We start from the raw sequence: 22,824 nt of genomic DNA, 5'->3' as shown, positions 1-22,824 counted from the left end.
CACTCAGGAAAAATTGACTAGAAATGGGAAAAACAAAAGCATTTTTAAAAAATTAACATAAATAAAGGAAATTGTAAACAATTTGCAATGTGTGGACAGATGAACAGAGGTAGATAAAGGCACAAATTGAAATCTCAGTTTGGGAGGAAAGGATTTACCTGCTAAGATAAATATGCCACACAAATAACAGAGATCATTTAACGGTTCACTCTTTTTTACTAGGTAGATATTGTAAAACAATATGTTTATAACTCCTTCTTACAATTGTATTCCTTCTTAAAAGACATCTGGACCACTAACAGATTTTTTTTGTTTGTTTCTTGTTATATCTGGGAGAACTAAATAAAAAACATGGATTCAAACAATATGAAACTTCATCACTTTGCTAAACTATGCCTTATGCACCAACTACTGAGGTTTCAACATCTAAAATAAATCAGTTTTGCATACCAAAATAGCACAGGATGGATAATAACCCCCCTCCCCACTACAAGCTCCACTGATCATTTCACTTGACAGGTCATGGCTCCTATATGAGATATCACTTTGTATAATTCTAAATTAAACTCATAAAATTCTAGGGAGCACTGATATAATTTAAGTCTAAGGCTTCATGGAAAATAAGTGATTCGCTTTGGAGTTGAAATGGAAGAGGCTGACACATTAAGGAATGTTTATTAAGGGACAAAACCAGGGGATGATTTACCTCTGAAAGGAATTGCTACTGATAATAGGTTAGTTGACCCTTCACAAGGTTGATGGGAATGGAAAGTCTCAGCTAGAGACTTGTTGAAAAAGTTTGTAAACCCTATGTAGCGTAAAAAGTGACAACATAAAATAGCATAATCTACCATAATAAATCTAATATGGAAAATCAGTGGTATACAGTGGACAGGATACTAAGGAATACTAAATGAAATGTGATCCACATCATCTAGATTTTTTTTAAATTATGACAGAATGAATATAGACAGGTCAATTGACAACCGATATAAGGTCCATATAAGCAATTATTAGCTGGCCTACTTAAAGGACAACTAAACACAGTATAATAGCATAACCAGTAAATACATATTAAGTAGACAAGGCGAAAGCACATAGTTTGAATTTCAAATCAGTAGTAGATTTTATTCTGACAAATGTAGAAGCTAATTACATTTTCCTTCCTAATGTATTATGTGGCTGCCATCAGCCAATAACAACCTGCATATATGTATATTCTGTGAATCTTGCACATGCTCAGTAGGAGCTGGTGCCTCAGAAAGTGTGAATATTATGCACATTTAAATAATGGAAGTGAATTGGAAAGTTGTTTAAATTTGTGTGTTCTATCTGAATCATGAAAGTTTAATTTTGACTTAACTGTCCCTTTAACAAAAGGACTGTACAAAGGACAAGAGGTCATTGAGACTTGAAGAGCAGAAATGTAACCTGCAGCAGTAGAAGGGGTTCTTTACAGTAAGAACAATAAGCATATGGAATTATCTGCCTAATGAGGTTGTTTTGCAAATAAACCAGCTCACAGATAGTGCAGGCTACAGTGGGTCACTGCCACTAAAATACAGCAAAAAATACTAGGAAATATAATACACAAGTGTGGCTTCCCACTATTATATTTTTTTGAGTTTATTCTAGAAAATTCATTAGATGCTTTAAAAATAGGTCTAGATTGGGTTTTTAGGGGGCAAAGCAGCATTTACAAAGAAATATCAGTAAGTATTGACACTATAGTAGCTTGTTGAACCAAGGAGAACAATAAACCATTTAAATGTGGGTCCTTTTGCCTTCTTTTGGATCAACAATAGTAACAGGAATGTGTGAAAGGTTGAACTTGATGGATTTATTCTTTTTTTTTTTCAACCTATATTGCTATTAATTGATCACTCTAAACTTGATCTAATTATGGAATTCTTATAAGAAGAAACAAAAATAAACTATATTGGATTCTATTCTGAAAGAACTACCATTGAAAAGGTAAGGTTAAGCCTTTTTCTTGTAATCACAGGGAAACTGCAGCAGTAGCACCAGAGTTTTACATTAAAATCCAGTTCTCCTTAATAATTAAAGTGTGGTGGCACTGTGGCTGCATCTGCATAAGTATATGAACAGATTTATCTTCTTTTGCTTTGTTGGAGTTCTAGAGGTCATGCTTATAGCCACAATAGAATACAATTACAGTGTCATCAGTTTAGAAAGGATTTAAATATGAAGTTTTAATAAAATGTGGATGATAAGACAGAAGTGGTTGGTGAGTTCATCAGCATTTCTTGCTCATTTAATGCATTTCCAGTAGATGCAGTCCTTCATGTCATCAAAGCCCTCTTACCAACCATCAAAGTATAACATACATAAAAAACAACAATTGGATGCGCCTACTCGTGATGATAATCTTTAGATATCTATCAACAAACCCTCAAATCTTATAAAAATGATTAGTGATAGTGTTCCAACTACTTGTTAGAAATATACATAAAAACAGTGCAATAGTGATATGCAATGTGTAAATAAATACAAAGTGTAAAACGTGATGATTAACTCCTTAATGACCACAATGTACCCTGTATGTCACTAGTCGTTAAGGGTTTTTTCAGGACATAATAGCACAAGTCTAGCAAGAACACGCTATTAATGCACTCCCTCCAGCAGGCTTTGTGGAATAGAGCAGTCTCAACGCTGGTGGCAAGACCGTGCTATAAAACAATCAAGTCCCAAAAAAAGGCCAGCGACATACAGGGTACGTCGCTGGTCCTTAAGGGGTTAAATATAGAGTCACTTATCCCAGATCATGTGATAGCCAGTCCCAGGCACGATCGTGATGACCCTCAGTTGTAATGGGTATGCAATTCATAACCTATCCCAGGCACAAAGATCAAATCCCAACATTCAATGTAGGAGGAGGGTCGTGGTCAGCTGCTTCTTCAATAAATTAGTTGGTATAAAGTCTGCAGTATCAAAATAAAACAAAAGAAGGCGCCACCATAGTGCAGATCAGTAATATCAAAAACAACCCGCACTCGACTATTTTGTACTTACAAGATGTAAGGCACTTGATAAGTGCTACAAATGCCTTCTGAGCTATTATAGTCGCTCAGCAAACTATTCCTCGTACTCGCCAGACTCCTCTGTATCCTGTGAACAGCTCTCACTGTGTTCTTTTTGGTTCAGTACCACAGGTGGGTCTCAGAGTAGGGATAATAAACTGTTCACATTAACAGTATATATACAACGGTCACAATGGTTAGTGTAAAATAATCTACAATTCTGTGAAAGGCTGTTATAAGTAAAAAGACTTTATTCAAAAGTAATAAACCACAACATTTCATGGTCTACAACAACCGTTTCATCAGGTGCATTACATGTTTAAAATTGCCACAGATTTAAATACACTGCTCAGCGTCCTCAGAGCTGCACTGCACCTGCGCGAAGACTTTCCATTCTTTTCATAGAGTCTAGTCCTGATTTGTTAAACACTGACCAATCACTGTTTCCCATTTCGTTCACACCTCCAGTAAAGGTAAATATAAAATAAACTCGGCTACAATCATCATCTATGTGTAACAATGTATATTATTTATAATCAGTACAGGACTACTGATTACCAAGTAGATTATATCCAAGTGGATAGTGCCGGAAATCTGTTTAAAAATCTTCGCAGAAGTGCAGCGCAACCCCTTACACTCTGTTCACATATATGATAATACAAATACCACTCAATGTGACCTGATCTAGTAAAAACTACTCTTAGTCCTCCCAGATCAAACTATAGAAGATATATTATATCAAAAATGGATTTTCATAAAATTCTTGCTCGAATGTTCAAAAATATACTATTAACCATACTGTACTAATCATGATCGGGTTAGTTCCAATACTATTCTATCATAATACCGCAACAATATCACTGTAACTCTACGATGGTATATATAATTCCAATATTATATTTATCTTAAACAACATATAATATATTATATACCTACACAAATAAACATAATGATTATGCTGGTTTTTGCCAAATAGACCCATAACAGCTACATTTAATCATTACAACCCTATTATTTGCCCCTCTCTTAAAGATAATTCCCTAATAGAAAATTAAATTAATCATGTCTATGATGGTAATTCTATAACTACACAACCTCAAACTCTTATTCAATATATATCCCCTATCCAAAAGAGCCAAATAGTGATATTGAACGTACAACTATACTTTACAGTAGGGATCTCTAATCTACCACTACTGTTAGACAGTCACCATAACACTAGATCTTCCAGATACTCATAGCATGTATCCCTCATTCCAAACGTCCAGTTAAAGCTACTGTAGTTAAAATGTATAACATATATATACTGTATAAATAAAATCAATCACTAATGATTAAAAGCTGCCATATCTATATTTTCATTTAGCCCAAAGGGGTTCAATGTTTTCATTCTCCATATGCAGTATGTTTCTCTTTGTCTAAGGTGAAGGAATCTATTTCTGTCCCATTTAGGAATCACTTGTTCTAATGGATAAATACTAAAAATATCCACTTCTCCAATATGACATTTATTCCCATGTCTAGGTATACTATGATTTTTCACTTTATTTTTAAGGTTCCTCATATGTTCCCCCCCATCTTTTTTTGAGGTGTCTAGAGGTCCTTCCGATATACTGAAGCCCACATTTACACTCAAGAAGGTATACAATGAAAGAAGAATCACAAGTAAAGTGTGTATCAATCTCAAATTTTTCCTTTGTGGCAAAGGAGGTCACTATTACTTTTTCTCCTAATGTAAATTCACATAGGCCACATAGTGCTCTTTTGCATCTATGAAAATCAGGTTTCCCCAAAAACTTTTTGTTGATATTTTTATCAACAAAACCATCAAAGTAACCCATTTACCAATGAATCTAATACTTTAATCTAGTATGTTTGATGCAGTCTACATTTTGAATGTGAATCAATTACAAATGACACAGGCAAATTAAGTTATTATTAGAGTAAACAACAAGAAATAGACTGTGTATAACACTTGGTTAAAGAGACATAAGCATGTTTTGCAAAGCACAGTACTGCCTTATAGATTAGAACAGAAGCATTTGATCAATTTAAAAATGGTTGTGTGAAAATGTATTACATGCCCTCCAAGCATGTGCAAGTATCTGAATTTCCATAAACTTACCTGTGTATGCTAAGGGAGCTATGTGTAAACAAGAACATTATCTCAGAAAGTATGATTAGTTTAGTAAAGGAAAGTGTATTGCAAATTAGCAAAAGTCATTTTTATTATATTTGAAACACACTGGTACTGCCATTTTGATAATGGAGGGTATTTTTATTAATTTATTATACTCCCAAACTTCCCCGTATAGAACAACAACTGCAATGCTCTAACTTAAATAAGCCCTACTGAGAATGAATTCACCATTAACATACCATGGGTCAGATTATGAGTGGAGAGCTATTTAGCGCTTTCACTATAGCGCTAATTACGCTAGAAGTAAACTTTTTGGGCGCATTGGGTTTGCGCTGCTATTACGAGTTAAAAGTAAAATGTTATTGCACTCGCGCTAACCTGACGCACGCAAAAAGCAGAACTTACAATATCGCACGCGCGATAACCTATTCCCTCATGGAAATCAACAAAGCAAAAAAAGGGGAAAAAACTAACACCCCACTCTCGTGCAAACCCGATTGCATATTCTCATGTGCGCTAACCCAACATGGAAATATGAATGTTTCCCATTCCAATGTTCTTCACATAGCAGAATATGTTTTATTTATTCATAAATACATATTTATACATATATCTGATGGTATTTTGGTACAATATATATCTATATATACTGTATATATACAGTATCTCACAAAAGTGAGTACACCCCTCACATTTTTGTAAATATTTTATTATATCTTTTCATGTGACAACACTGAAGAAATGACACTTTGCTACAATGTAAAGTAGTGAGTGTACAGCCTGTATAACAGTGTCAATTTGCTGTCCCCTCAAAATAACTCAACTCACAGCCATTAATATCTAAACCATTGGCAACAAAAGTGAGTACACCCCTAAGTCGAAATGTCCAAATTGGGCCCAATTAGCCATTTTCCCTCCCCGGTGTCATGTGACTCATTAGTGTTACAAGGTCTTAGGTGTGAATGGGGAGCAGGTGTGTTAAATTTGGTGTTATCGCTCTCACACTCTCTCATACTGGTGACTGGAAGTTCAACATGGCACCTCATGGCAAAGAACTTTCTGAGGATCTGAAAAAAGAATTGTTGCTCTACATAAAGATGGCCTAGGCTATAAGAAGACCCTAAGACCCTAAAACTGATCTGCAGCATGGTGGGCAAGACCATACAGCAGTTTCACAGGACAGGTTCCACTCAGAACAGGCCTCACCATTGTCGACCAAAGAAGTTGAGTGCACATGCTCAGCGTCATACCCAGAGGCTGACTTTGGGAAATAGACATATGAGTGCTGCCAGCATTGCTGTAGAATTTGAAGGGGTGGGTGGTCAGCCTGTCAGTGCTCAGACCATACGTCGCACACTGCATCAAATTGGTCTGCATGGCTGTCGTCCCAGAAGGAAACCTCTTCTAAAGATGATGCACAAGAAAGCTCGCAAACAGCTTGCTGAAGACAAGCAAACTAAGGACATGGATTATATATAAAAATGCCTTTTGTTTTAGTACTGGCAGACTTTCTGCCAGTACTTAAGATGGCGGCCACAATTGTGAGGTGGGGGAGGGCAGAAACCTATTTGAGGGGGGTCCGGGAGGGATCAGGGGTGGAATGTGTCAGGTGGGAGGCTGATATGTACACTAAAGCTAAAATTAACCCTACAAGCTACCTATTAAGCCCTTTACTGCTGGGCAAAAAAACAAGTGTGGTGCGCAGCGGCAATTAGCTGCCTTCTAATTACCAAAAATCAATGCCAAAGCCATATATGTCTGCTATTTCTGAACAAAGGGGATCCCAGAGAAGCATTTACAACCATGTGTGCCATAATTGCACAAGCTGTTTGTAAATAACTTCAGTGAGAAACCTAAAGTTTGTGAAAAAAATTTTTTATTTGATCGCATTTGGCAGTAAAATGGTGGCATGAAATATACCAAAATGGGCCTAGATTAATACTTTGGGTAGTCTACTACACTACATTAAAGCTAAAATTAACCCTACAAGCTACCTAATTAACCCCTTCACTGCTGGGCATAATACAAGTGTGGTGTGCAGTGGCATTTAGCAGCCTTCTAATTACCAAAAAGTAATGCCAAAGCCATAAATGTCTGCTATTTCTGAACAAAGGGGATCCCAGAAATTTTTTTACAACCATTTGTGCCATAATAGCACAAGCTGTTTGGAAATAATTTAAGTGAGAAACCTAAAGTTTGTGAAAATTTATTGAAAAAGTTTTTTTTCTTTATTTGATTGCATTTGGCGGTGAAATTGTGGCATGAAATATACCAAAATGGACCTAGATCTATACTTTGGGTTGTCCACAAAAAAAAAAATCCATGTCAAGGGATATTTAGGGATTCCTGACAGATATCAGTGTTACAATGTAAATATAGCTAATTTTGAAAAAAAAAAAAAATTTGGAAAAAGCAAAGTGCTACTTGTACTTATTGCCATATAACTTGCAAAAAAGCAAAGAACACGTAAACATTGGGTATGTCTAAACTCAGGACAGAATCTAGAAAATATTTAGAAAAAGTGTGTTTTTTTCCATGTTTTCATCATTATATGATGAAAATAATGGTATCTTTAGAAAGTCCATTTAATGGCGAGAAAAACGGTATATAATAATATGTGTTGGTGCAGTAAATGAGTAAGAGGAAAATTACAGCTAAACACAAACACTGGAGAAATGTAAAAATAGCCCTGGTCCTTAAAGGGACAGTCAAGTCCAAAAAAAACTTTCATGTTTTAAATAGGGCATACAATTTTAAACAACTTTTCAATTTACTTTTATCACCAATTTTGCTTTGTTCTCTTGGTATTCTTAGATGAAAGCTAAAACTAGGAGGTTCATATGCTAATTTCTTAGACCTTGAAGGCCGCCTCTAATCTAAATGCATTTTGCACTAGTGGGCATTAGTTCACGTGTTTCATATAGAAAACATTTAGCTCATAAACGTGAATTTACCATGCAGACAGCTCTGATTGGCTAAAATGCAAGTCTGTCAAAAGAACTGAAATAAGGGGGCAGTCTGCTAAGGCTTAGATACAAGGTAATTACAGAGGTTAAACATGTATAATTATAACTGTGTTGGTTATGCAAAAATGGGGAATTGGTAATTAAGGGATTATCTATCTTTTAAAACAACAAATGTTCTGGTGTTGACTGTCCCTTTAAGGGTAAGAAATTGAAAAATGGTCTGGTCCATAAGAGTATATATATATATCCTATTAAAAATACATAAAACATGTGCAGAATATTGGAATGTGACATATGTACAGTAAATGGGGTAAATACACCCCCTCCACCACTCTCAGTATCTTCCCCCTAACCACTGAGAATGAAGTGAGTTCCTTAATGTCTTCCTCACACCTCACTACCTGCCCACTTGACCCTATCCCTTCACATCTAATACCTTCTCTGTCTTCTACCCTTATAGGGAAGGTTAGAGTTTAGGAGTGTTGGCGCAACTGAATGCTTATACCCCTATATTTTAAAATTAACGAAAGAAGTTGTGTGGATAGAAAAAAAAAAATGTCTTCAAATATTACACTGAACTTAATTTTTGGAATAATATTTTATTGGCCCAAAGAAAATTATAACAGATAATTAAAAAATATAAATAAATATATGTACCACAACCTATATATGGTCTTGACAGGTATTTGATTTACTGATTTTTAGATATCTTGTCCTGGTGTGTTATTGTAGAGAAAATAGTGGTCTTATATTCAGATAGTGTATAAACTTAAAGTATAAGACTCATCTAAGTATTGTACCTAGTACATTGAAACACCTAGTGCAATAGCCTAAAAAAGTCAAATATACAATTATGGGTATTCAATAATAAAAGGAATAAAGGAAATATTTAGCACATTTGAAACGCTGTGTTACCATGTATATAACAGATTGTTTACAAAATAAAATAATGCAAATGCAAGTATCTGCAAAACATAGATTGCAGAAATATCAATCTAAAAATATGTTTTCTTTCTAGTAGTCGGCCGACAGGTATATAAAATCTATATCATCAACAAAAATATATAATCAACAAAAAATATATATATTTACAAAAGTAATGCCAGAGTTTGGTTAAAATACCACCGGTGGTTTTAAATGTAAAATTGTGTCTTGTTTTGGATAGCCTTAGACCGTTTGTATCAAATTGTACACATTCTTAGGTGAGCTGTACTCCTTTTATTAAACTCGTGTTGCAAAGTCCTTGATGTGACTTCCTATAGTAGTTCACATATGTCGGAGTGAGATCCGTGTGATACTGAGGTGTTTGCCAGAGCTCTACGGTCTACAGAGGTGGTGCAGTAAGGAGCGGTTTTACTTACTGTGCTCTTAGCCGATTCTGGAGCCCGGTTGAAGTAGTTCCGCTCAGCTGATCCTTCTTGCAAGACGTGGATTCTCTGATGGATTTGGGAAGCTATGTGTCCACCTTTAGTTTGGTGTAATCCTTTAGCGGTCTGGTGTTTGAAAAGTAATTCCGGAGGAAAAAACCAATGTGTTTCAACTGCTTAATGTTTAGTCTTAAAGCACTTGCAGTGGAAGCGGGTGAGCTCAAACTTAGGCTTATAGCGGGTAGTTCCTTTAGCCACAGTAAGGTTGGTTCTTTAACACAGAAAAGTTAGAAATAGTCACAGTAGTTTGCTACTTTTCTGTGTTAAAGAACCAACCTTACTGTGGCTAAAGGAACTACCCGCTGTAAGCCTAAGTTTGAGCTCACCCGCTTCCACTGCAAGCGCTTTAAGACTAAATATAAGGCAGTTGAAACACATCGGTTATTTCCTCCGGAATTACTTTTCAAACACCAGACCGCTAAAGGATTACACCAAACTAAAGGTGGACACATAGCTTCCCAAATCCATCAGAGAATCCACGTCTTGCAAGAAGGACCAGCTGAGCGGAACTACTTCAACCGGGCTCCAGAATCGGCTAAGAGCACAGTAAGTAAAACCGCTCCTTACTGCACCACCTCTGTAGACCGTAGAGCTCTGGCAAACACCTCAGTATCACACGGATCTCACTCCGACATATGTGAACTACTATAGGAAGTCACATCAAGGACTTTGCAACACGAGTTTAATAAAAGGAGTACAGCTCACCTAAGAATATGTACAATTTGATACAAACTGTCTAAGACTATCCAAAACAAGACACAATTTTACATTTAAAACCACCGGTGGTATTTTAACCAAACTCTGGCATTACTTTTGTAAATATATAAAAAGAAAACATATTTTTAGATCAATATTTCTGCAATCTATGTTTTGCAGATACTTGCATTTGCATTATTTTATTTTGTAAACAATCTGTTATATACATGGTAACACAGCGTTTCAAATGTGCTAAATATTTCCTTTATTCCCTTTATTATTGAATACCCATAATTGTATAGTTGACTTTTTTAGGCTATTGCACTAGGTGTTTCAATGTACTAGGTACAATACTTAGATGAGTCTTATACTTTAAGTTTATACACTATCTGAATATAAGACCACTCTTTTCTCTACAATAACACACCAGGACAAGATATCTAAAAATCAGTAAATCAAATACCTGCCAAGACCATATATAGGTTGTGGTACATATATTTATTTATATTTTTTAATTATCTGTTATAATTTTCTTTGGGCCAATAAAATATTATTTCAAAAATTAAGTTCAGTGTAATATTTGAAGAATTTTTTTTTTCTATCCACTCAACTTCTTTCGTTAATTTTAAAATATAGGGGTATAAGCATTCAGTTGCGCCAACACTCCTAAACTCTAACCTTTCCTATACACCAAAGCAAGATATTTTTGGGGAAAATATCCTAGGAGCCAAGGCTTACCCTAAAAGGCAGCGCAAAAAAGTTTTATACTTCACCTACCCAGACCTTCCACCCTTACCCCAGCTCTTACCCACATATTCAACCGATCCCTTACTACTGGTTCATTTCCATCATCCTTTAAACATGCAAAGGTCACCCCCATCCTCAAAAAAACCCTCCCTTTACCCCAATTCTCCTGCAAACTATCGCCCCATATCACTGCTTCCGCTAGCTTCAAAAGTCCTGGAAAAACTAGTTTTCGATAGTCTAACCCACTTCCTATCCTCCAACTCATTGATTGACCCCATGCAATCTGGCTTCCGTCCCCAACACTCAACTGAGACTGCCCTCACCAAGGTTACTAACAATCTTCTTTCTGCTAAAAACAATGGCCACTACTCTATACTTATCTTACTTGACCTGTCTGCTGCCTTTGACACTGTTGACCATCCCCTCCTCCTACGGACTCTCAGCTCCCTTGGGCTCTGTGACATTGCCCTCTCCTGGAGCCACTCTTATCTCTCTAATAGATCCTTTTCTGTCTCATTTGATTGCGAAAACCCGATATCGCTTGCATGCAAACGTTTGTGCTCCACTCGTAAGCTGTCCCAATATATCTAGCTTTCTCTTTTCCTCATGTAAAATACATTTATTTTTTGTTAAAACAAACTAATGTTCTCAGTGTGCTGAATAACAACAACAATAATATTATTAATAATGATAATAATAATTATAATATATATAATTATTATTTTCTATGCCTTTGAGGTATGTTGCTGTCTGTCAACAGAGACATAGGGGTAGATTTATTAGGAAGCAGATGCTGATTTCTACCCCCGTAGTTTCTGGTTTGCCAGAAACATAAGTTAAGAAGCAGCGGTCATAAGACCGCTGCTACTTAACTTGTCCGCCACCTTTTTGGTGGACTGCAATCAACCCGATCAGATACGATCAGGATGATTGACACTCCCTGCTAGCAGCCAATTGGCAGCAAATGTGCAGGGGGTGGCATTGCACAAGCATTTCACAAGAAATGCTTGTGCAATGTTAAATGTCGACAGCGTATGCTGCCAGCATTTAGCGATGGCAGGCTGACATGATTTGCTACAGCGGATCATGTCTGCCTGGCATATGATCAATTGACCCCATTGAAGCTATCCCACAGATAAATGTATGCACAAGTATGCACTTTTTTAGTTTGAAAAAATCAAATTAAAAACATTACTATGATTGCATGCAGTAAAAAAAAAGAATTTTACCATGTTTAAATAGTGTTCTTTACTATGCGTATATATTTATTTCTCTAAAAACATGTTCCCTACTTGTCTGATTCTAAGTAAAAATGTAAACACATGTATATTGGTCTACTTTTTCTAGTCATTTACCTCACCACTGCTACTGTTTGCACTTTTTAAAATCAACACAGCCATGAGGAATAAACAAATGTGTTTATTTTGTTTCAGAAAAGAATGGGGATTAGAGACTTTCCTTCCTTCTGCCGTGCTGCAAAGCATGAAAGAAAAGAATATTAAAAAAGCACTTTCACACCTTGTCAAAGCTAATCAAACCCTAGTTCCTCCAGGAAAAAAGGTAACGTTTTTACATTAAAATATCCACTTATAAGTAAAATGTAATATACCACATTTTAATAAAAAATATTTAAATTAATAATTTGAAAAACATTCTGGTTTGTTTTTCTTAGCATTCAGCCTAAGGTTACTACAGCTGCTACTATGGTGTATCGTGGTTAATTTTATGTGCTGTCAGACAAGTAAAGTGGCATCAGCAATGTCAGCTGTGCATCAGTGTGACATCATTACTAGGGGTTCAAAATCTTTTTAACCTCTTGAATGCAAGAGAGGGCTAAATTGTTTTCCAAGACCAACCCTAATCTTATCCTAGCACAATCTCAGGCACCAACCACAACTATGTTCCAAGTCCCTGCCTTAACTCTGTCTAAGTTATCCTTACGCTAATCATAACTTTAGCCCTAACCCAAATCACAGTCTTAAAGGGACATGAAACCCATTTTTTTTACATGATTCAGATAGAGAATACAATTTTAAACAACATTGCAATTTACATCTATTATTTAATTTTCTTCATTCTTCAGATATCCTTTGTTAAAGAAATAGAAATGCACATGGATGGGCCAATTACACGAGGCATCTATGTGCAGCCACCAGTCAGCAGCTACTGAGCTTATGCTTTTCAACAAACAATATCAAGAGAATGAAGCAAATTAGATAAAATAAGTAAATTGAAAAGTTGTTTAAAATTGTATGTTCTTTCTAAATAATGAAATAAACTATTTGGGTTCCATGTCCCTTTAATCCTAGACCTAACCTTAACTTTAGCCATTTTTTTAATTATAACAATAACCCTAGTCCTAACCTAAGCATTTGTCCTGAACCTACTCTTATTTTCTCCAAATCAGAGACTAAGCCATCATTTTAGCGAATGCTCTATACTTTGTTATGGCCAACTTGATAACAACAGGGGGCCCCAGGTCACTATTTAAGAAACCTTAAGGACAGCATATAAAGGTATGATTATTTAACACACACATAATTATACACTTCCTATAAGTGTTCAGTGGCAGGGCACCCTCTATCTGCTATTCTCCTCTTTAGAAGGCTTTTTTGAGTTTTGGTAACTGAAAACCAATTTTTTTATTTCTGATTCTTCTAGGGGACACAAAAGCTATGGCACACATTTGTAGGTTTTCTTTTTTTCCTGAGGTAGCAAAGACAAGTTGGCCATCCCTGTTCTTTACATCTGTTGGGCTATTCTGGAATTGGTTTTAACTCTCATTGTAATATCTCAATGTAATCTCACCCCCTTTGCTCTAATTTAAGCTACTCCTCCCCCTATACATTATAGCCAGGAATGTTCAACTTGCTTGTCTCTTCTTTTACAGCCTGCAGAGAAACTACTTCACATACTGGCCTCTAGTTATAAACGTGTCTACTTACCTGCCATCGCCGGCCCCAATACGCCCGCCTAAGCTCGCCTACCATCGCCACCGCGGACCTGAATACGCTCGCCAAAGTTATCAATAAAGCTGTCAAAAAGCCACGCACCAAGTACGGGACGATGAGCAGCGGACTGTGATAGTTATCACTCATCCGATCTCGCTGCTCTTCGGCTTTTTCCCAGCTTTATTGCTAGCCTGTCACTAAGCACCCACACTAAACTACACTGTTCTACCCCCTATACCGGCGCCCCCGGAGCCCCCCGCAACTAAATAAAGTTATTAACACCTAAACCACCGCTCCTAGACCCCGCCGCAACTATAATAAATGTATTAACCCCTAAACCGCCGCTCCCGGACCCCGCCGCCACCTACATTATACCTAGTAACCCCTATCCTGCCCCCCCTATACCGCTGCCACCTATAATAAATTTATTAACCCCTATTCTGCCGATCCTGGACCCCGCCGCAACTAAATAAATTGTTTAACCCCTAAACCGCCGCTCCCGGACCCCGCCGCCACCTGTATTAAACTTATTAACCCCTAATCTGCCCCCCCTATACCGTCGCCACCTATAATAAAATTATTAACCCCTAAACCTAAGTCTAACACTAACACCCCCCTAACTTAAATATTAATTAAATACATCTAAATATTATAACTCTTATTAACTAAATTAATCCTATTTAAAACTAAATACTTACCTTTAAAATAAACCCTAATATAGCTACAATATAAATAATAATTATATTGTAGCTATCTTAGGATTTATTTTTATTTTACAGGCAAATTTCAATTTATTTTAACTAGGTACAATAGCTATTAAATAGTTATTAACTATTTAATAGCTACCTAGTTAAAATAAAGACAAATTTACCTGTAAAATAAATCCTAACCTAAGTTACAATTACACCTAACACTACACTATCATTAACTAAATTATTCCTATTTCAAACTAAATACTTAACTGTAAAATAAACCCTAAGATAGCTACAATGTAATTAATAATTACATTGTAGCTATTTTAGGATTTATATTTATTTTACAGGTAACTTTGTATTTATTTTAGCTAGTTAGAATAGTTATTAAATAGTTATTAACTATTTAATAACTACCTAGCTAAAAGAAATACAAAATTACCTGTAAAATAAATCCTAACCTAAGTTACAATTAAACCTAACACTACACTATCATTAAATTAATTAAATAAATTAGCTACAAATAACTACAATTAAATACAATGAAATAAACTAACTAAAGTAGAAAAAATAAAAAACTAAGTTACAAAAAATAAAATACAAGTTACAAACATTTAAAAAATATTACAACAATTTTAAGCTACTTACACCTAATCTAAACCCCCTAATAAAATAACAATGCCCCCAAAATAAAAAAAAAATGCCCTACCCTATTCTAAATAACGAAAGTTAACAGCTCTATTACCTTACCAGCCCTTAAAAGGGCCTTTTAAGGGGCATGCCCCAAAGTATTCAGCTCTTTTGCCTGTAAAAAAAAAATACAACCCCCCCCAACATTAAAACCCACCACCCACACACCCCTACTCTAACCCAAACCCCCCTTAAATAAACCTTACACTACCCCCCTTAAGATCATCCTACCTTTAGCCGTCTTCAGCCAGCCGACCACCGATGGAACAGAAGAGGACATCTGCAAAGGCCGAAGTCATCATCCAAGGGGCGCTGAAGAAGTCTTCCATCCGATTGAAGTCATCATCCAAGGGGCGCTGAAGAAGTCTTCCATCTGATTGAAGTCATCATCCAAGGGGCGCTGAAGAGGTCTTCCATCTGATTGAAGTCTTCATCCAGGCGGCGTCTTCAATCTTCATCCATCCGGAGCGGAGCCATCTTCAAACAAGCCGACGCGGAGCCATCTTCTTCCATCGATGACTTCCCGACGAATGACGGTTCCTTTAAGTGACGTCATCCAAGATGGCGTCCCTCAAATTCTGATTGGCTGATAGGATTCTATCAGCCAATCGGAACTAAGGTAGGAAAAATCTGATTGGCTGATTGAATCAGCCAATCAGATTGAAGTTCAATCCAATTGGCGGATCCAATCAGCCATTCAGATTGAGCTCGCATTCTATTGGCCAGCCAATAGAATGCGAGCTCAATCCGATTGGCTGATTGGATCAAGATGGCTCCGCGTCGGCTCGTCTGAAGATGGCTCCGTTCCGGATGGATGAAGATTGAAGACGCCGCCTGGATGAAGACTTCAATCGGATGGAAGACCTCTTCAGCGCCCCTTGGATGATGACTTCAATCGGATGGAAGACTTCTTCAATGCCCATTGGATGATGACTTGGGCCACTGCGGATGTCCTCTTCTGTTCCATCGGTGGTCGGCTGGCTGAAGACGGTTGTATTTTTTTTTACAGGCAAAAGAGCTGAATACTTTGGGGCATGCCCCGCAAAAAGCCCTTTTAAGGGCTGGTAAGGTAAGAGAGCTGTTAACTTTCGTAATTTAGAATAGGGTAGGGCATTTTTTTTATTTTGGGGCACTTTGTTATTTTATTAGGGGGCTTAGATTAGGTGTAAGTAGCTTAAAATTGTTGTAATATTTTTTAAATGTTTGTAACTTTTATTTTTTTTATTTTTTGTAACTTAGTTTTTTTATTTTTTGTACTTTAGTTAGTTTATTTCATTGTATTTAATTGTAGTTATTTGTAGCTATTATTAATTACATTGCAGCTATCTTATTCATTTAGTTGCGGCGGTGTAGGGGGGGACAGATTAGGGGTGTTTAGACTCGGGGTACATGTTAGGGTGTTAGGTGCAGACATCTCCCATAGGAATCAATGGGATGTCGGGCAGCAGTGAACATGAACAAATCAGCCTTGCCACAAATACGCTGCGGAATTCCAGCGTATTTGCGGTTGACGGCTTGATAACTAGGGGCCACTGACTCTTTTCCAATCTTCATTTTCTCACTCACCACTCAATTTCTTTCCTTAGTTTTCCCTATGTAATCACTCATTCTCAGATTTATTTCCCTTCTCCCTTACCTTCTGTGTCCATTCCCTCCCCTTTTGATTGTAAGCCTGAGAGCCACACTACCTGTAGGCAGCTTTGTATGTAAGTGAACTACTACTGATTGAGCTCATGGGCAGGGCATTTATATCCTTATGTACAACTTAGGTAACTCAATTATTGCACCTGTTAGTGTATGTAATTCATCCCTCTACTGTTTTGAACATTTTTGTAGCACCAAGTAATTTGTTTTAAAAAAACGATGATAATAATAATAATAAAAGAAAGCTCTTATTGCTTTGTTTTCATTATTCCCCTTTTTAGCTTATTTTAGTGTTAGTGTAGGGTTTTATATTTTGGAGTGTTTTTTTTTTAACCCCTTAGCGACCGTGGACGTGCCAGGCACGTCGTACAAAAAAGGGTCGATGACAACCAAGGACGTGCCTGGCCTGGCCCTCTCTGAATCAGCCAGCGATGGTGCCAATCGTTGTGGCGTTGTAGGGATATGAGGGAGGCGGGTGGGCGGCCCATCGCTGTAACAGAGTTCCATTTCCGGGACTGCACAGCAGAGGGTGGGAGCATGCGCGAGCGAGGGGGGCAGCTACACTAAAATTTTGCAAACTACACTACTACTCTAAAATTTTGCAAACTGGGTACTGGCAGACAGAGAGCTGTTTGGCAAGGATCAGGGAGGTTGGGGGCTAAGCAGGATTCTACACTGCAGAATATATATTTAAAAAAGCCTTTTATTTTAGTACTGGCAGACTTTCTGCCAGTACTTAAGATGGTGGTTACAATTGTGGGGTAGGGGAGAGAAGAGAGCTGTTTGAGAGGGGTCAGGGAGGGATCAGGGGGTGGGATGTGTCAGGTGGGAGGCTGATCTCTACACTAAAGCTAACATTAACCATACAAGCTACCTAATTAACCCCTTCACTGCTGGGCATAATACAAGTGTGGTGCGCAGCAGCATTTAGCGGCCTAATTACCAAAAAGCAATGCTAAAGCCATGTATGTCTACTATTTATGAACAAAGAGCATCCCAGAGAAGCATTTACAACCATTTGTGCCATGATTGCACAAGCTGTTTGTAAAAAATTTCAGTGAGAAACCTAAAGTTTGTGAAAAAGTTTTTTTAATTTGATCGCTTTTGGCGGTGAAATGGTGGCATGAAATACACCATAAGGGGCCTAGTTCAATACTTTGGGTTGTCTACTAAAAAAATATATATACATGTTAAGGGTTATTCAGGGATTCCTGACATATATCAGTGTTACAATGTAATTATCGCTAATTTTGAAAAAAAAAATGGTTTGGAAATAGCAAAGTGCTACTTGTACTTATTGCCCTATAACTTGCAAAAAAGCAAATAACATGTAAACATTGGGTATTTCTAAACTCAGAACAGAACAAAATTTAGAAACTATTTAGCATGGGTGTTTTTTGGTGGTTGTAGATGTGTAACAGAGTTTGAGGGTCAAAGTTAGAATAAGTGTGTTTTTTTCAATTTTTTCATCATATTTTATAATTTGTTTATATAGTAAATTATAAAATATGATGAAAATAATGGTATCTTTAGAAAGTCTATTTAATGGCGAGAAAAACTATATACAATATGTGTGGGTACAGTAAATGAGTAAGAGGAAAATTACAGCTAAACACAGAAATGTAAAAATAGCCCTGGTCCTTAACGGTAAGAAAATTGAAAAATGGTCTGGTCACTAAAGGGTTAAGTGCGGCTATAGTTTTAGAAAAGGCATAACTTTTTTTATTTTTGGTATTGTTTTAGTTTTTTTTAGTAATAGTAGTTTTTTTATTTTCTGTAATGTTAGGGTTTTTTTATGTAATGTTAGGTGTTTTTTTATGCAATGTTAGTTTTTTTGAATGTAATGTTAGTTTTTTTTTGTAATTTAGGGGGTGCTAGGTTAGGGGTGTTAGGGGGTGTTAGTTTGTTAGGGGGTTTAGAGGTTGTTGGGTACTTTGTGATGGGGGTTGTGGCGGTTCAGGAGTTAATAGTGTAGAGGGGTACTTTGCAAGGTGGAGGTGTGGGGATTTAGGGTTTAATAGTGCAGAGGAGTACTTTATAATGTGTGGATGGAGGTTTAGGGGTTAATAGGGTAGAGGGGTACTTTGCAATGCGGAGTGTGGTGGTTTAGGGGTTAATAGTGTAACGCATACTTTAAAATGTGGGGGTATAGGGGTTTAGGCATTAATAGTGTAGCGGGTATTCTAACATGTGGGGGTGTGGCAGTTTAGGGTTTAATAGTGTAGTTGAGTTCAATTAGAAACCATTAGTGCATTGCTGCTCCTTCAACAAATGATACCAAGAGAATGAAACAGATTAGATAATAGAAGTAAATTACAAAGTTGTTTAAACTTGTATTCTCTATCTGAATCATGAAAGAAAAAAATTGGATTTCATGGGGCATATTTATCAAGCTCTGATTTAAGCTTGATGCCCCGTGTTTCTGGCGAGCCTGCAGGCTCCCCAGAAACAGCAGTTATGAAGCAGCGGTCACAAAGACCGCTGCTCTATAACCTGTCCGCCTGCTCTGAGCAGGCGGACAGACATCGCCGGAAATCAACCCGATCGAATACGATCGGGTTGATTGACACCCCCCTGCTGGCGGCCGATTGGCTGCAAGTGTGCAGGGGTCAGCATTGCACCAGCAGCTCTTGTGAGCTGCTGGTGCAATGATGAATATGGCGAGCGTATTGCTCGCTGTATTCAGCGAGGTCTGGCGGACCTGATCCGCAGTGTCAGATCAGGTCTGCCAGACCTTGATAAATATGCCCCCATGTCCCTTTAAGTCGCTTACATCATCCTTATCACATTTAGACTCACCAGGTCTTTATAGCTGCCAGTGGACACCGGGTCACTATACCCCTGCTCTCCAGAACCTATCAAACCTCCCATACTCATGGGATCAGCTCTTTTGCAGAACCAGATAATCGATCACAGAGTCATACCGGTTAATCAAGTTTCCTTTCACCACATATTTTCTCTTTTTTTGCATGCAAATTCACTGGACATATGCTGATTATACTGGGCATATGTAGGATGGGCTCTGGTAGTAACAACCACACTACTGCTAGCTGATAGCGTGGTAAATTGAACTACAGCTATACATGTGTCACCCTTTGCTTATTATGAATATTTTTCAATATCTTATATTTAATATATAACCCACCTTAAGATAACTAATTCATCATGTGCGCTAAGCAGACACCACATTAGAGCTAAAGCACGTTACTCCTGTTTTACATTCCAATGTTCTTCAAAAAGCGCAGCCGCTATTCCCAAGGTCCTGAAGTTAGCGCTCACGAGCAAAAACTTTTACTTTCAACTTGTTATACGCATATAACCCGCACACGCATAAAGATTACTTCTAGAGCTGTATATGCTTAAGCGGAAGTGCTAAATACCGCACCACTTGTGATCCATGACAAAATGTATACAACTCAAAAATAATGGAACTGCTTAATAGCAAAATAGAAAGTAAAAATAGTGAATTTCCTTTTTTTTTTTTTTTTTTTTTTTTTTCTTTCTAGCTTTCTGCTCTACAAGCCAAGGTGCACTATCTCAAATTTCTTACTGATCTACGTTTATATGGAGGTCGAGTATTTAAAGCAAAACTGATTGTAAGTATATTTGATGTCAATGTAACAAAACAATTTGCACAGGTGTTCTTTAAAATTTAAGAAATCAGAAAAGTCTCTGAAAATCAAAATAGAGACAAAAGTCTCAAGACATCACTAACGTTGTAAATAAGTTATAGAAACATTAGAATAGTAAGATGCATACATTGGTAAAAAGGAGCATATTCCCCTACAACTAAAGAACTGACAAAAAGCAATCAGCTTACAATTTTCATTGAGCCGTTTGCCCAGGTATACAAAGAGATGTAAACATGAGTAACACAGCACGCACAGGGAAGTCATGGGATACTTAACTGTTTGATTCACTGATTATTTAACGATTATATGTAGGCACTGGCATTAGGCAGCTTCATTAGCTGCTGAATACGGAAGTAGGTGGCTCTTTTCCTTGCTGGATATTTGCTTGGGAAAATCATCACATTAAGATCTGGTTTTCCACAGATCTAAGTGTTGTGATCTTTCACAAACATAAATCAGGCCCCGAAAAGAGGCCACATCAATTAGAGGCCGCCTAATTACGCATTTTGCATCTAACAAGGCTGTTGAATGCCCATGTCTATTTATATGCTTTTTCAAGATCAGTATACTGGTTAACTATTCCTATGATTAAGCAAACAATAGTTTAATAAAATGTAATAGGGTATTATTATTATATTTAATAATTTATTTGTAAGAGCCTATAGGACTAGCATATAATTATTTTATGTATATGCTATAATAATAATGCATAGTGTACTGTCATACTAATAGTATCTGACATTTGGTTACCCTGCTTGCCGTGGGATGTTATCATGTAGGCTTCCATTGAGTATCAGCTTTGTTGGGTAATGGAAAGCAGAGCGATGAAAGCATAGTTTGCTTCTGCTTGCCTTCTTCAGGTAAAAAACACACTAGACTGTGGGCACGAGGTGTGCACATGCTTCAATATAATTCGCTTTTATTATGACTATTTGCATTAATATATTCATACTGTACTATTAATACTCATCTTTGTATTTTTTGTTTCCCTGTTGTACTAGTAACATTTCACATCAATTGAATGTATCAGTTATTTCTAAGGATTGATTTTTTTTCTTTCAGAAGTTAGTAGATGCATTATTTTTTCATTATAATGTTTATTTTTCTCTTGTGCTGCCAAGTCAATGAGAAAAAATGAACAAAAAAATGTATACCCATCAAATGACAATAATGTAAAAATATTAGAATGTCTGGAAACACTATCAACATTTCCACAGTCATAAAGAAATAATAAAAAAAAATATATACTGCAGATGGTTCCTTTAGAATATTACAATTCAACAGACAGCCCAATTTCCAAATCAGATCTCTAGCTAAAAAGGCCAACATGAAAATGAGCCAAAATTTTCAAAAGTTATCTTAAAAACTTTTGCGGCACATTTATGAAAAGCACCAAACACATCCAACAAACAAAAAGTTAATGGAGCCAGATTGCAACTACCAGAACATTTTAATTTTAATATTTCCTGAAATTGATATAAAAGACTTTAGAAATGTTATCTGAGGGAGTAAATATACCAATAAATTATAGTATCTCCTGTGAATTTACATATTATAGCAATTTGTTATAAGCCCTTGTCCGGAATGTACACAAAAAACATTCCTTAAGCAGATTTTTATTATATGAATAACATAATATGTGATCTGCCTTACATGGAGATATTCCTTGTATGGTTTTTAAAGTATTGCAATATAATTATACACAAACACACACACATATATATGTTGTTGTTCACATCTAATATATGTTTTAGTAAGATTTATATCAATTAAAAAGCAAACAAAAGAAAATTGTGATTCATATTTCTCAAACTGAAGAGAGACTGGAGTTGAAGGGTCATGAAGAATTGTGTGATTTAGAAATAAACTGACACTTCCCTGAGAAGGTTTTTTTAATATATATATATATATATATATATATTAGATTTAGGGGTGACCACAGTTTAACAAGTACACAATAAGTAAACTTTTACCATTATATGAAATTAAACAAAAGATTACATAGCATGAAAGTCTATTTAAATTTGTAATCTAAAACATTAGCATATATTTCGTTGAATTTTAAATTAGAAGCATATGAATTAATTTGCAAATGTTTTCCCAATATAGAAATTATTCATTGAAGATTTTATAAATTTTGAACTCCCGATCTAGATACATAATGTAATAAATGTAAATATAAATAATTAACTTTTGTT

The 22,824-nt window shown here is 36.4% G+C and overlaps 1 protein-coding gene across 1 annotated transcript in view; it reads left to right on the top strand.

Annotated features, from left to right (window-relative positions):
- The window catches only part of FRMPD4 (FERM and PDZ domain containing 4), a gene marked incomplete at its 5' end in the record, with an annotated part of 552,900 nt that overhangs the window by 435,264 nt on the left and 94,812 nt on the right, over positions 1-22,824 (top strand). Inside the window, 2 exons of the mRNA XM_053707589.1 lie at positions 12,451-12,577; positions 20,501-20,590. Of these exons, the coding sequence (XP_053563564.1) occupies positions 12,451-12,577; positions 20,501-20,590 (217 nt within the window). The remainder of the gene's footprint in view (positions 1-12,450; positions 12,578-20,500; positions 20,591-22,824) is intronic.

This window comes from Bombina bombina, chromosome 3 (assembly GCF_027579735.1).
Source record: "Bombina bombina isolate aBomBom1 chromosome 3, aBomBom1.pri, whole genome shotgun sequence".
Lineage (NCBI taxonomy): Eukaryota > Metazoa > Chordata > Amphibia > Anura > Bombinatoridae > Bombina > Bombina bombina.
The sequence above is the reverse complement of the archived record's forward strand: the minus strand, read 5'-3'. Positions and strand labels throughout refer to the sequence as shown.